Source organism: Staurois parvus, unplaced genomic scaffold (genome assembly GCF_062004578.1).
Source record: "Staurois parvus isolate SC_StPar_1 unplaced genomic scaffold, SC_StPar_1.0 ptg000307l, whole genome shotgun sequence".
NCBI classification, from domain to species: Eukaryota; Metazoa; Chordata; class Amphibia; order Anura; family Ranidae; genus Staurois; species Staurois parvus.
Window position 1 is genome coordinate 1,154,269 of NW_028318103.1, and position 14,191 is coordinate 1,168,459.

At 46.1% G+C, this 14,191-nt stretch overlaps 1 protein-coding gene across 4 annotated transcripts in view; it reads left to right on the top strand.

The window, feature by feature from the left end:
• Positions 1-14,191, top strand: part of ALDH18A1 (aldehyde dehydrogenase 18 family member A1) — a 68,435-nt gene that overhangs the window by 7,531 nt on the left and 46,713 nt on the right. For 2 of the 4 annotated variants that reach the window (XM_089683372.1, XM_089683377.1), the window contains exons 2-3: positions 10,719-10,816; positions 13,819-14,027. In XM_089683372.1, the coding sequence (XP_089539498.1) occupies positions 10,720-10,816; positions 13,819-14,027 (306 nt within the window). In that variant the 5' untranslated portion in view covers position 10,719. Of the gene's footprint in view, positions 1-6,947; positions 6,966-10,715; positions 10,817-13,818; positions 14,028-14,191 lie in introns of those variants that run through there. The other 2 variants (XM_089683376.1, XM_089683375.1) reach the window with 2 other exon arrangements.

Sequence of the window (14,191 nt, forward strand, 5' to 3'; positions counted from 1 at the left end):
ACACCAACGATGGGGCGCTATTCCTCCTCCCCACTGACACCAACGATGGGGCGCTATTCCTCCTCCCCACTGACACCAACGATGGGGCGCTATTCCTCCTCCCCACTGACACCAACGATGGGGCGCTATTCCTCCTCCCCACTGACACCAACGATGGGGCGCTATTCCTCCTCCCCACTGACACCAACGATGGGGCGCTATTCCTCCTCCCCACTGACACCAACGATGGGGCGCTATTCCTCCTCCCCACTGACACCAACGATGGGGCGCTATTCCTCCTCCCCACTGACACCAACGATGGGGCGCTATTCCTCCTCCCCACTGACACCAACGATGGGGCGCTATTCCTCCTCCCCACTGACACCAACGATGGGGCGCTATTCCTCCTCCCCACTGACACCAACGATGGGGCGCTATTCCTCCTCCCCACTGACACCAACGATGGGGCGCTATTCCTCCTCCCCACTGACACCAACGATGGGGCGCTATTCCTCCTCCCCACTGACACCAACGATGGGGCGCTATTCCTCCTCCCCACTGACACCAACGATGGGGCGCTATTCCTCCTCCCCACTGACACCAACGATGGGGCGCTATTCCTCCTCCCCACTGACACCAACGATGGGGCGCTATTCCTCCTCCCCACTGACACCAACGATGGGGCGCTATTCCTCCTCCCCACTGACACCAACGATGGGGCGCTATTCCTCCTCCCCACTGACACCAACGATGGGGCGCTATTCCTCCTCCCCACTGACACCAACGATGGGGCGCTATTCCTCCTCCCCACTGACACCAACGATGGGGCGCTATTCCTCCTCCCCACTGACACCAACGATGGGGCGCTATTCCTCCTCCCCACTGACACCAACGATGGGGCGCTATTCCTCCTCCCCACTGACACCAACGATGGGGCGCTATTCCTCCTCCCCACTGACACCAACGATGGGGCGCTATTCCTCCTCCCCACTGACACCAACGATGGGGCGCTATTCCTCCTCCCCACTGACACCAACGATGGGGCGCTATTCCTCCTCCCCACTGACACCAACGATGGGGCGCTATTCCTCCTCCCCACTGACACCAACGATGGGGCGCTATTCCTCCTCCCCACTGACACCAACGATGGGGCGCTATTCCTCCTCCCCACTGACACCAACGATGGGGCGCTATTCCTCCTCCCCACTGACACCAACGATGGGGCGCTATTCCTCCTCCCCACTGACACCAACGATGGGGCGCTATTCCTCCTCCCCACTGACACCAACGATGGGGCGCTATTCCTCCTCCCCACTGACACCAACGATGGGGCGCTATTCCTCCTCCCCACTGACACCAACGATGGGGCGCTATTCCTCCTCCCCACTGACACCAACGATGGGGCGCTATTCCTCCTCCCCACTGACACCAACGATGGGGCGCTATTCCTCCTCCCCACTGACACCAACGATGGGGCGCTATTCCTCCTCCCCACTGACACCAACGATGGGGCGCTATTCCTCCTCCCCACTGACACCAACGATGGGGCGCTATTCCTCCTCCCCACTGACACCAACGATGGGGCGCTATTCCTCCCACTGATACCAACGATGGGGCGCTATTCCTCCCACTGACACCAATGATGGGGCGCTATTCCTCCCACTGACACCAATGATGGGGCGCTATTCCTCCCACTGACACCAATGATGGGGCGCTATTCCTCCCACTGACACCAATGATGGGGCGCTATTCCTCCCACTGACACCAATGATGGGGCGCTATTCCTCCCACTGACACCAATGATGGGGCGCAATTCCTCCCACTGATACCAATGATGGGGCGCTATTCCTCCCACTGACACCAATGATGGGGCGCTATTCCTCCCACTGACACCAATGATGGGGCGCTATTCCTCCCACTGACACCAATGATGGGGCGCTATTCCTCCCACTGACACCAATGATGGGGCGCTATTCCTCCCACTGACACCAATGATGGGGCGCTATTCCTCCCACTGACACCAATGATGGGGTGCTATTCCTCCCACTGACACCAATGATGGGGTGCTATTCCTCCCACTGACACCAATGATGGGGTGCTATTCCTCCCACTGACACCAATGATGGGGTGCTATTCCTCCCACTGACACCAATGATGGGGTGCTATTCCTCCCACTGACACCAATGATGGGGTGCTATTCCTCCCACTGACACCAATGATGGGGTGCTATTCCTCCCACTGACACCAATGATGGGGTGCTATTCCTCCCACTGACACCAATGATGGGGTGCTATTCCTCCCACTGACACCAATGATGGGGTGCTATTCCTCCCACTGACACCAATGATGGGGTGCTATTCCTCCCACTGACACCAATGATGGGGTGCTATTCCTCCCACTGACACCAATGATGGGGTGCTATTCCTCCCACTGACACCAATGATGGGGTGCTATTCCTCCCACTGACACCAATGATGGGGTGCTATTCCTCCCACTGACACCAATGATGGGGTGCTATTCCTCCCACTGACACCAATGATGGGGTGCTATTCCTCCCACTGACACCAATGATGGGGTGCTATTCCTCCCACTGACACCAATGATGGGGTGCTATTCCTCCCACTGACACCAATGATGGGGTGCTATTCCTCCCACTGACACCAATGATGGGGTGCTATTCCTCCCACTGACACCAATGATGGGGTGCTATTCCTCCCACTGACACCAATGATGGGGTGCTATTCCTCCCACTGACACCAATGATGGGGTGCTATTCCTCCCACTGACACCAATGATGGGGTGCTATTCCTCCCACTGACACCAATGATGGGGTGCTATTCCTCCCACTGACACCAATGATGGGGTGCTATTCCTCCCACTGACACCAATGATGGGGTGCTATTCCTCCCACTGACACCAATGATGGGACGCTATTCCTCCCACTGACACCAATGATGGGACACTATTCCTCCCACTGACACCAATGATGGGACACTATTCCTCACACACTGACACTAATGATGGGGCACCATCATTGGTGTCAGTGGGAGGAATAGTGTCCCATCATTGGTATCAGTGGGAGGAATAGCGCCCCATCATTGGTGTCAGTGGGAGGAATAGCGTCCCATTATTGGTGTCAGTGGGAGGAATAGCGCCCCATCATTGGTATCAGTGGGAGGAATAGCACCCCATCATTGGTATCAGTGGGAGGAAATGCACCCCATCATTGGTATACCATACTGAAATACCATACCATATTGAAATCAAATCTGATGTTTTTTCATTTTTATTTGGTGTGCGTTGGAAGAGGGGTAGTCTTATACGGCGAGTATAGCTCAAACCCTATATTTTAACAGGAAAAGTAGGGGGTCGTCTTATACTCCGGCAAATACGGTACTTTCTGTGCGTTTTGGATGCAGAAAAAAAGCAACTGAAATGCATGTAGTGTGAACTGTCCCTAAAGGTTTACATGTGCAAATTCAGATTCAGTTCAGAACGTATTGATCCGTATGATCTGTATAACATTGTGTACTATTGTGGATGATCACATATATGTGGTTCCCCCGCAGGACGTTTTCTGAGCGCTGCGGGTCTGGTGCAAATTACAAGCTCTTTGACTTAAATGAAAATGCTTGTAAAATCGCACATTTCATCAGTTGTGAGCACGATTTGAGCCTTGCTAGTTTGCATCACAACTGCATCTAAATCGCACCTGAACCGCTGAACAACTATTTTGGAAATCTACACTGAAAACGGGCCTGAAAATCCCACCGCCCATGGGTGAGCCCAGGCTAAGACTGATGTTGGGTCCATAACCCTGCATTGGATGTGAGGATGCTGAGGGAGAGTCCACCACTGGAGCATGGGGGAGTGCTATCTGCCAGGGGAGCGGATGATTGTTGGAAAACTGCTTTTACACCCCGTTCACATCGGTGAGACTTGGCATGCGATTTGCATGCCAAGTTGCACCCTATTGTTCGCAATTGGAGTGGTCATATCAGTGCGGTTCTGACTTGTTTGGAGCTGCAGCGATTTCAAAAGTAGTACATGCGCTACTTTTTGATGTGATTTGCGTATCAGATGTCTTTCAAATCGCACTTGAAATCAGCGGGTCCCCCGACTTTGAAATCGTGGGACTTCACTGTAAGTCGCATAATTTCAAAGTCGGGCTTGATGTGACGGGGGGCTTAGTGCCCGGTCATACCGGAGTGATTTGGGAGTTGAAATTGCACCTGAAATCTCATCTAATGAATGTGAAGGTCGGTGTCTTAACATTTGGGTTTTGCTGCAGTGCGACTTCTAAAGTAGTTCCTGCATGACTTTTTCTGCAGTTTCATTACGATTTCACATACATAGAATATAATGGAAATTGCTCTGCAAATTGCAAGAAACCGTTGAAAATCTTCACAAGTAGCAATAAAGTCTTCAGAAATCGCACCTAAATTTGGACAGTTTTAAATCGCAGCGGTGTGACTGGTGACTAACACCCCGGTCACAGCAAGCTGACTTTGATTCAATGATTATTTCAAAGTCGGGGGACATGCCGATTTCAGGTGTGATTTCCAAGACATCTGATGGTGTCTATGCAAATCGCACCAAAAGTAGTGCATGCAAATGAAATGAAATCAGTGCGGCTCCGACCAAGTCAGAACTGCACCATTATGACCGCTCCAATTGCAGACAATAGGGTGCGACTTGGCATGCGATTTGAAAGTCACAGGGCAGGCAAATTGCATGCCAAGTCACACCCGATGTGACCAGCGTTTGACTCGCCTCCAGAATAAGTAAGCAATTAACCCTTCCTGCGCGGGTGCAGCTCCTTCAAAGGGGAATTATTACATTTCCCAGAGTTGGGCTTTACACTTTGGAGAAAAAGCGATCTCTAAAATATATCTATTGGAGATCAATTCACCAGAATGAAAAAGGGGTTCAGCGGGGCGCAGTGATCAGCCAAACAGAAGTTATGCAGTTGATGGTTGTGATATACTATATGTAGCCTTCTGTTGTATTGCTTTATTAGAGGAATGATCAGGTACATTGATGGGCATTGCAGCTTTGTTATTAGAGGAATGATCAGGTACATTGATCGGCATTGCAGCTTTGTTATTAGAGGAATGATCAGGTACATTGATCGGCATTGCAGCTTTGTTATTAGAGGAATGATCAGGTACATTGATCGGCATTGCAGCTTTGTTATTAGAGGAATGATCAGGTACGTTGATGGGCATTGCAGCTTTGTTATTAGAGGAATGATCAGGTACATTGATCGGCATTGCAGCTTTGTTATTAGAGGAATGATCAGGTACATTGATCGGCATTGCAGCTTTGTGTTGTATTGCTTTGTTATTCAAGTATCAATGGGCATGATTGCTTTGTGTTGTATTGCTTTTATTCCAATTCTTGTTGGGTACATTGATGAGCATCAGAACCTTCTGTTATATTGCTTTGTTATTGGAGTATTGATTAGGTACTTTGATGGGCATTGTACCCTTCTGTTATATTGCTTTATCAAAGTACCTAATCAATACTCCAATAACAAAGCAATATAACAGAAGGGTACAATGCCCATCAGAGTATTGATTAGGTACTTTGATGGGCATTGTACCCTTCTGTTATATTGCTTTATTTTTAGTGTATTGATTTGGTACTTTGAGCATTGTACCATTATGTTATATTGCTTTGTTATTGGAGTATTGATTAGGTACTTTGATGGGCATTGTACCCTTCTGTTATATTGCTTTGCTATTAGTGTATTGATTAGGTACTTTGAAGGGCATTGTACCATTGTTATATTGCTTTGCTATTAGTGTATTGATTAGGTACTTTGGTGGGCATTGTACTATTATGTTATATTGCTTTGCTATTAGTGTATTGATTAGGTACTTTGATAAAGCAATATAACATAAGGGCACAATGCCCCTCAAAGTACCTAATCAATACTCTGATAAAGCAATATAACAGAAGGGTACAATGTCCATCAGAGTATTGATTAGGTACTCTGATGGGCATTGTACCATTATGTCATATTGCTTTATCAGTATTGATTAGTTACTTTGATAACAAAGCAATATGACATAATGGTACAATGCCCATCAAAGTACCCAATCAATACTCTGATAACAAAGCAATATGACATAATGGTACAATGCCCATCAGAGTATTGATTGGGTACTTTGATGGGCATTGTACCATTGTTATATTTCTTTATCAGAGTATTGATTAGGTACTTTGATGGGCATTGTATAATTATGTTGTATTGCTTTGTTATTGGAGTATTGATTAGGTACTTTGATGGGTATTGTACCATTGTTATATTTATCAGAGTATTGATTAGGTACTTTGATGGGTATTGTGCCCTTATGATGTTTTGTTATTGAAGTATTGTTTAGCTGGTACTTGGAAGGTCACGTCTACCTCTGTCATTGAAGGGACACTTTGAAATCTGATGCTCTTCTCCGTCTGGGATGGGACGGCTGTGTATTTATATACATCTGCTGTCAGCCCCATTCACTGACAACGTGGCAGCACTGGACTCCTGTTGCTGTCATTGGGAGTCTTTTCAGTATTAAATATTGTTTGTTATTATTGTTTTGTTTCCATTGTGGAAGCTTTATAATAAACTAGATGAACCGGATTGAATACTGCCACATCATCATCTTCCAAATGATATCATGAATAACTGATGCAGAGATGTATGTATAGTGTGATCTAATCCAAATCCATGTGTCATTGAATGTACTTTGTAAGGACTGTATGTGATGAGAGGACTGTCATTGCTATGGGGAGGTGGCATGCTACTGCAATCACTCACAAGGTTTCATCATCTGCTGTGTGTGTATTGGTTGGTGCGGAGGATTTGATTGGTTCCTGTGTAACACATGCAGTTCTCAGCCGGCCCTGCTAGTGACTCAGGGAGGAATTACATGAGGATTATTTGTGATCCATCTACAGCTGGAGAGGAATTCTGTTCTATACACCAGAGGAGGGTAAGACCTATCTACTATCACAGAACATTTGACTTATAATTAGGATACAAATACAAATATTTGTGTGTTTTGTGAAATAAACTGTTTGCCAACTTTGAGACCTCCTGTTGTAGAAATGGATTTGCTGTTATTGTCCATATTTTTGCAGCTTGGTTTTCTTCTTTTGTATTACCCAGATCCTCAAATACATTTCTGGTCATTTGATGTCCATGTCACATTGTAGCTGATCTGGTGCTGACAACATGCAGGATAATATATACTTTTAGGCTCCAGGCACACTTGTGGGGTTTTCTAAGCTCCTAGAAGCTGTCAGCAAGAAATCGCAAGAAAAACAAGTATTGCAAGAAAGAAAGCGGTTATCGCCAGAAAAACGATTCCCATGAATGCCATGGGGAGTCTTCACATCGCTGGAAAGTCCTGCGCGCTGCATCTTTGGTGCGCTTTTCACTAAACGCTAAAAGCTCTTAAACAATTCTATTACCAGCGTTTTTATTCACCGTTTTTTTACCGTAAAAAAAAACCTGCTAGTGTGCATGGAGCCTTAGATGGTGAACTTTCTGCACAATGGAAGGAGCATTATAATACTGGAGCTAAGGATCAACTCCTGTGAAGGTTTTTTTTTTTTTTTGTTTGTTCTTTTTCTTGGCTTGGTTACATTGGAGATTTGTCAGTTGTTTTTTTTTTTTTTGGGCGGAAAGGGTTGGTTTTTTTTGGGGGGGGGTTCGTTTTTTGGGGGGGGGGTTTCTTAGCTTGTGGGGTTTTTTTGTGTTTTTTCGGGGGTTTTGTTTTAGTTTTTATTTTTTGTGTGTTTTTTTGTTGTTTTTTTGTGTGTTTTTATGTGTTTTTTGGGGTTTTTTTTCTCCAATTGCTTTTGTTCTATTTGGAGAAATTTCTTCCTAACATTAGCCCTAAAAGTAAGGAGAAATCTCTCTATAGGAAATCACAACAGCAATATAATCCCATTTTTAGTGCAGAGGACGACTAAAATATCTCTGGGAATGTTACTGTAGTGCGGAGAAATATCCCTTTTGGGGATACAGCAATAAAAAGTGAGACCATGACAATCTAGAATGGGGGGGGTTGAATGATTTGGTCTGAAGTCAAGCTTTAACTCTAGACATGAATTAACACAGATGTTTAAAGTGGACCTCTGGCTGACCCCTCCCCCCCCCCTTTTTTCCCCTCTTGATTACCTGAAGGTGGTATTTGCATATTTCAGATACTCCCCTGTGCGGTGGATCTAGTGTTGTCCCATTGGGATCCTCTCATGCCCTGCACCGCTTTGTCCCCCCCTCTCTGACGTCATCGAGAGTCCCGCCAGCTCTTCTGCAGTGGGTGGGCCTCTTGATGATGTGCCGAAAGGCCCGCCCCCTCCTCCTTTCCTCTATGGAAGGCTATGCCTACCTGGACATGTGATGCGCATATCCCGGGAGGCACAGCGGTCAGTGTGCACATCATTCACCGAAGGCAAATGACAAGTATTGGGAGGCGGGGCCAGATATTTTTGGGTAAAGGAAAACAAACAAAAAAAAATAGCGATACGTCTGCAGGATGAGAAGGGGGGGGGGGAAGCAAGCAACATGTGGAAGAGGACGAAGGTTCGCTTTAAAGAAGATTTCCAGATGTGGCATTTTTCAATAGTTCCATTATTCCAGCTGGGACCAAGGTAAGTATGTTGTGCCATGCCTGTGGGATCCCCTTGAAGCCTGAAAATCACTGAAGTAGACCCCACTAATCCAGTGATCTCTGTTTGCTTCTGGGTCCAATGCCAAGTGGCTGCCCTGCTGCATTCTGAACATAGGAGGTCGTTTGCTCAGCAGATACCATTCAGAGAACACTTTACATTCTCCCAATAAATGCGAAGAGTTCTCTGATTGGATGAGGTGGGGAGTCAGGGCAATGAACCCTACTTGCAAGGATTTTTTTGAATTTTACCCCAGAGTTCAACTTTAAATGTGTGCTTTTTTTTCCAGTTTTAGCAGTAGTTGTTAATGAGGTCCCCTTTGCTGACTAGGAAGGCTGGGGGAGTCGGTTTTAGGGCCATAGACGGTCGTATCGTTGCCCAAATTGTGTGATCACACAAGCCAGGTTTCAGTATAGTATTTACAGTATAATAATCAAAGTGTGTGTACGTTTGTTTATGTATATATATGTGTGTGTGTGTATATATATTTGTATGTGTGTGTGTGTATATATATAAAATTATTTTCCACAGTGTATATAAATATATATGAAACAGATTTTATTTTTAGATAAGTATGACCATGTGACTGACTTCTTTTAACTGTCATTGAGTCCCCGGTCACACTGGATGTGAATTGTCATGTGATTTTCATGGCTCACGACTTGCAAATCGCATGCCAAGTCGCACCCTATTGTCTGCAATTACAGCGGTCATATTGGTGCGGATCCGACTTGGTTGCAGCCGCACCGATTTCTATAGTAGTACATGCACAACTTTTGGTGTGATTTGCATAGACATTTGTGTCCGATATCTTGCAAATTGCACCTGAAATTGGCATGTCATCCGAATCGCTGTAAGTCGCACGATTTCAAAATTGGGTTTGGTGTGACCGGGGTTAGTTCACCTTTACCAAAACCTGCCTAGGCACATAAGGGGTGTCAGTAGGTAAAAACAAACTGTACATCTTTGACCAAAGCTGAATATTGCCCTTATAGTTGTAGGACATTTGTGTACCTCATGAAGCCTGACTGGAAAACTCCCAGAAATTGCATCTCCCCTTTCTGCTGTTGCTAGGACGTTGCTAAGACACTCCCAGCTGTTACTGCTCACCTCCTCTATCACAGGTGCAAGCTTTTTATTGCTGAGCTCAGAGCTAATGTGTCAGGGGTGAGAGAGCGCATGTGAGGGGTTTTGAATCAAGTAAAGAGCTCACTCCTGTGATGGTGGAGGCAGGGGCGTCCCTAGGGTTGGTGTCACCCGGTGCAACAACACTTGGTGACACCCCCTCCGACGATCCCCGCAGAATGGATCGGATCTGCGGATTGAGCATATTGGATCGGAGTCCGATTCATTATCTTCCCAAATCTGCAGATCCAATCCATCCTGCGGGGATCATCAGCATGCAACCTATACGGGGTGACACCAGACCTGCTCTACGAAAAGGTAAGTTGTAAAGCAAGCCGATGATCCCCGCAGGATGGATTGGATCCGCGGATTGGGGAGCATAATGGATCGGACTCCATTATTGGGGAGCATAGTGGATCCATCCTGCGGGGATCGTCGGCTTGCTTTACAACTTACCTTTTCATGGAGCAAGTCCTGTGTCACCCCATGCGGTAAGTGTCACCCTGTGCGGTGTGCACCCCCCACAACTGCCTAGGGATGCCACTAGGTGGAGGTGAGCAGTAACAGCTGGGAGTCTCTTAGCAACCTCCTAGCAACAAGGCAGGATGGGGAGATGCGATCTCTGGGAGCTTTTCATCAGGCTTCAGGTAGTATGTCAATGGCTTACACCTATAACAATGGCATTATTGAAGGTTTGTCAGAGCTGCACAGTTTATGTACTGACACCGTTTATCTGCGTAGACCGTCGTTTGGTAAAGTGAACTATGCCTTTAAGGACTGTCTGTCTGTCTTCCTATGGGGTGTGCCCAGATTTTATTACATTTGTTGGACTGACAGGCTGATTCCATCCTTGTAGGGCGTGTCTGAGAATTTCTGCATCCTCTGCAGCTTTGTGCCTCTTATAGTCACTCTGACATAACCCGTCATCTTCTTTTCTCCAGCAGGATGTTGTGCCGGGCGGCTCTGAGCGCACGTCGGTGTACCAATGCCCGATGTCTCCTCTCCCGGGTCCAGATCACTGCTGCGTCTTGTCATCCAAAACGTATGTACCCGTGCACACTGTACTTCATGTCTGTGGTTGTGGGTTTGTTTGCCGGCACTGAAGCTGGAATGCCCCTGACAACTAATTGTTTATTTGTCATTCTCTGACAACCTGGGGCTGGATACTAACATTTATAGGTAAAGTTCATAGAATATCCGATTGCCTCTCGGGGGATCAGGAAGGAATTTTTCCCTGCAGGAACAAATTGGATCATGCTTTGCTGTTTTTTTTGCCTTCCTCTGGATCAACTGTGGGTATAGGATTAGAACTTTTTTTTTTTTAACCACTTCCAGTCTGGACACTTTTACCCCCTTCCTGACCAGGGCAATTTGCAGTTTTCAGCGCTATCACACTTTGAATGACAATTGCGCGATCATGCAACACTGTACCCAAATTAATTTTTTACCATTTTTTTTGAGACAGAGAAAGCTTTATTTTTGCGGTATTTATTCACCACTGGGATTTTTATTTTTTTTGCTATATAAATGAAAAAGTCCAAACATTTTGAAAAAAAGTGTTTTTTTTATAAAATTTTGCAAATAAATAATATTTTATCATAAATCATGCCCAAAATTTATTCTGATTATCTTTTCTGTAAAAAAAAAATCCAAATTAGTTTATAACCAAAAATTATAATTTTTAAACCTTTTTTTTATATTTTTATTTTTATTCTTTTTTTTTTTACATACTGTCACCCTAGCAGTACAGTGTCGCCATAGTGACACTGTACTATTTGTGGGGGGTGATGTTTTTTTTTTTTTTTTTACACTGATTGCTTTTACACCCATATAGGATGTAAAAGCAATCATTTCTCTTTCTCTCTGTCTGCATTCTTGCAGTCATTGAGAAGTACTGAGTGAGCTGTGATTGGTCACAGCTTGTCACATGGTACATGGCTGTTGTGAATAGCCTTGTACCATGTGACCTCTGTGATCATTCACAGATTTCACATGTAGTAAGCAATGTCACAAGTGACATCTTGCTTACTACTTTGCATGTGATCACTGATTGGGCAATCAGTGATTACATGACCAGGACCTCGTACAGAGGTCCCGTCCGACGATCAGTGTTCCACTATGTCCGGAGGACACAGCGGGCACCGGATCGTGGCGCTGCGCGCTCCCAAGGAGCGCGCACAAGCAGGGTGCGGGGAGGCCGTTTATAAACGGCCACCCGACCCTGCTCTGCCACCGTTCGGCCGTTTATATACAACGACCGGACGGGAGGTGGTTAATGGTTGAACTGGATGGAGTTTTGTCTTTTTTTTCAGCCAGACTAACTATGTGACTATAACCGCAGTCAACTGTTGTCCATAGCAACCACATTTAATCTCATTTATCAGATGATCTCTGGTTGGTTGCTATGGGCAGCAGCTCCTCTTGGTGCCTCAGTGTTCATAAATCGGCCCAGAGGCATTGAACGAATTTAGTTGATTTACAAGTTTTGCCGGGTTAGGCAGGTCAGTCACATGTACTTCTCTAGCTGCATACAGATCTTTCCGTTAATCATTTTCTAAGGACGTCTTTCTCCCGCGGGGGGTCTATAATGACAGACTTTTCACTTCTGTGAGCATTTTAAAGTGAAAAATGTTTCCTTTGTATACAAGAACACCATCACCTGTTATATTACACTGTTAGATTTTTTTCTTTTCTTCCTTGAAACAGAACTATATCCATCGGCTTAACAGCCTCCCAAAAAAGGCGCATTCAAGGCATGCCATCAATGATCACTAGGATGCACCGATGCAGGCATTGATGCCGATACAGAGTGTTTTCATGAGTACTCGTGAAAATGCTCCCAATACCGGAAACCGATACTTTGCGGTGTGACATGTATCAATACAAATTGCACCACAAAGACTAGCATGCAATTTGAATAGGAATGTGATTCCTGTCCAAATCGCATGCGGTTTCCCCACTGCTCCTGTGTGAGCCCAGACTTGTCATAGCCTCAGTTCACACAGGAGCGGTGCTGGAAACCTCCCTGCAGGGATCCTATGCTGAGCGGAGAATGGGCGTGTGGCGATGTATACTATGGAGGCAGATGCTCCATATTCTCAGGGGTAGGAGAGAAGAGAAAGTATATTTGAAATCCCCTCCTCTTTCCCTCCTCTTTGCAGGGAAGACAGTTCAGGCTAGAGGTCTTTTGATTGGTCAGCACCGTCACATGGACATTGCTGACCAATCAGATGCCCTCTAGCCTGAACTGTCATCCCTGCAAGAAAAGAGCGGTGGGGATTTTAAATCCCCAGACCTGTAAAGCGACTTTCTCTCCTCTCCTTGCAGCGATGATAGTATGGGCTAGATGGCATCTGGTTGGTCAGCACCGTCCATGTGACGGTGCTGACCAATCAAAAGCCCTCTAGGCTGTCTTGATTGGCTGGTGCAAGCCCTCTGTGGCTGTCTTCATTGGCTGGTGCAAGCCCTCACGTCTGCACATGCACAGCAGTTCAGTCATCCTGGCACACAAGGTCTGTGCCGAAATATTACCTGAGCTGCACATGTCTATATTTCTGCACATCATACAGCGTTGTAGTGTGAACGCGGCACATAGAAATCAAGTGCAGTACAGTGGTTGGGTTTTATCAGATGGCAGTTATTGAACAGACCTGACAGTGGTCACCAGGACAAATAGGGTGGATCCCCAATGAGAGAAATGCACTGTAAATGCCCCAACCAACACTAAAAACTCCTGTGCAGAGGATTAAAGGTAAAATGCTACAACGAATAGCGGCCAATCAGAAATAATCTCTGAATGAGCTGCAGTAATCTGAAATCTGGTTGGTTTCCTTTGTACTGCTACATAGTGTAAGTGTGTATTTTTGCAGATGTGTCAAACCCAATTTCTTTGTTTGTTTGGTTATGGCCAGTGGCCAGGGTTGGTAGGTTCTCCTCGATATGTTGCCCTGGGAGGTTATTTCGTGTTAACAGGAAATCTGAGTTGCTAAGTTTGTATGTCACGGACATTTCCAGCAGTATTCATTGTGTTCTTTTGTGTTTAAGAATTAGTTCTGGCCCCTTATACTTCCCGGCACTGGAGCAATGTTCCCTACATGACCATGCCTCTTATCCGCTCACACGGAAAACCATTTGCGCACCGCAGTGAGCTGAAACATGCCAAGCGCATTGTCGTGAAACTGGGGAGTGCGGTGGTGACTCGAGGCGACGAGTGTGGATTGGCTCTTGGAAGGCTGGCATCCATTGTAGAGCAGGTAGGTACTCAGACTTACACCACAACCTATAGTATGTGTATTGTAGTGTGCTACAGTGCAGGTTTATTGCTGCATACAGGAGGACAACTTGTTTTTTTTTACCGCAATGCATTCTATGGTGAGGATTGGTATAGGCAGCACCCATCTTCCCGAATCATACATTT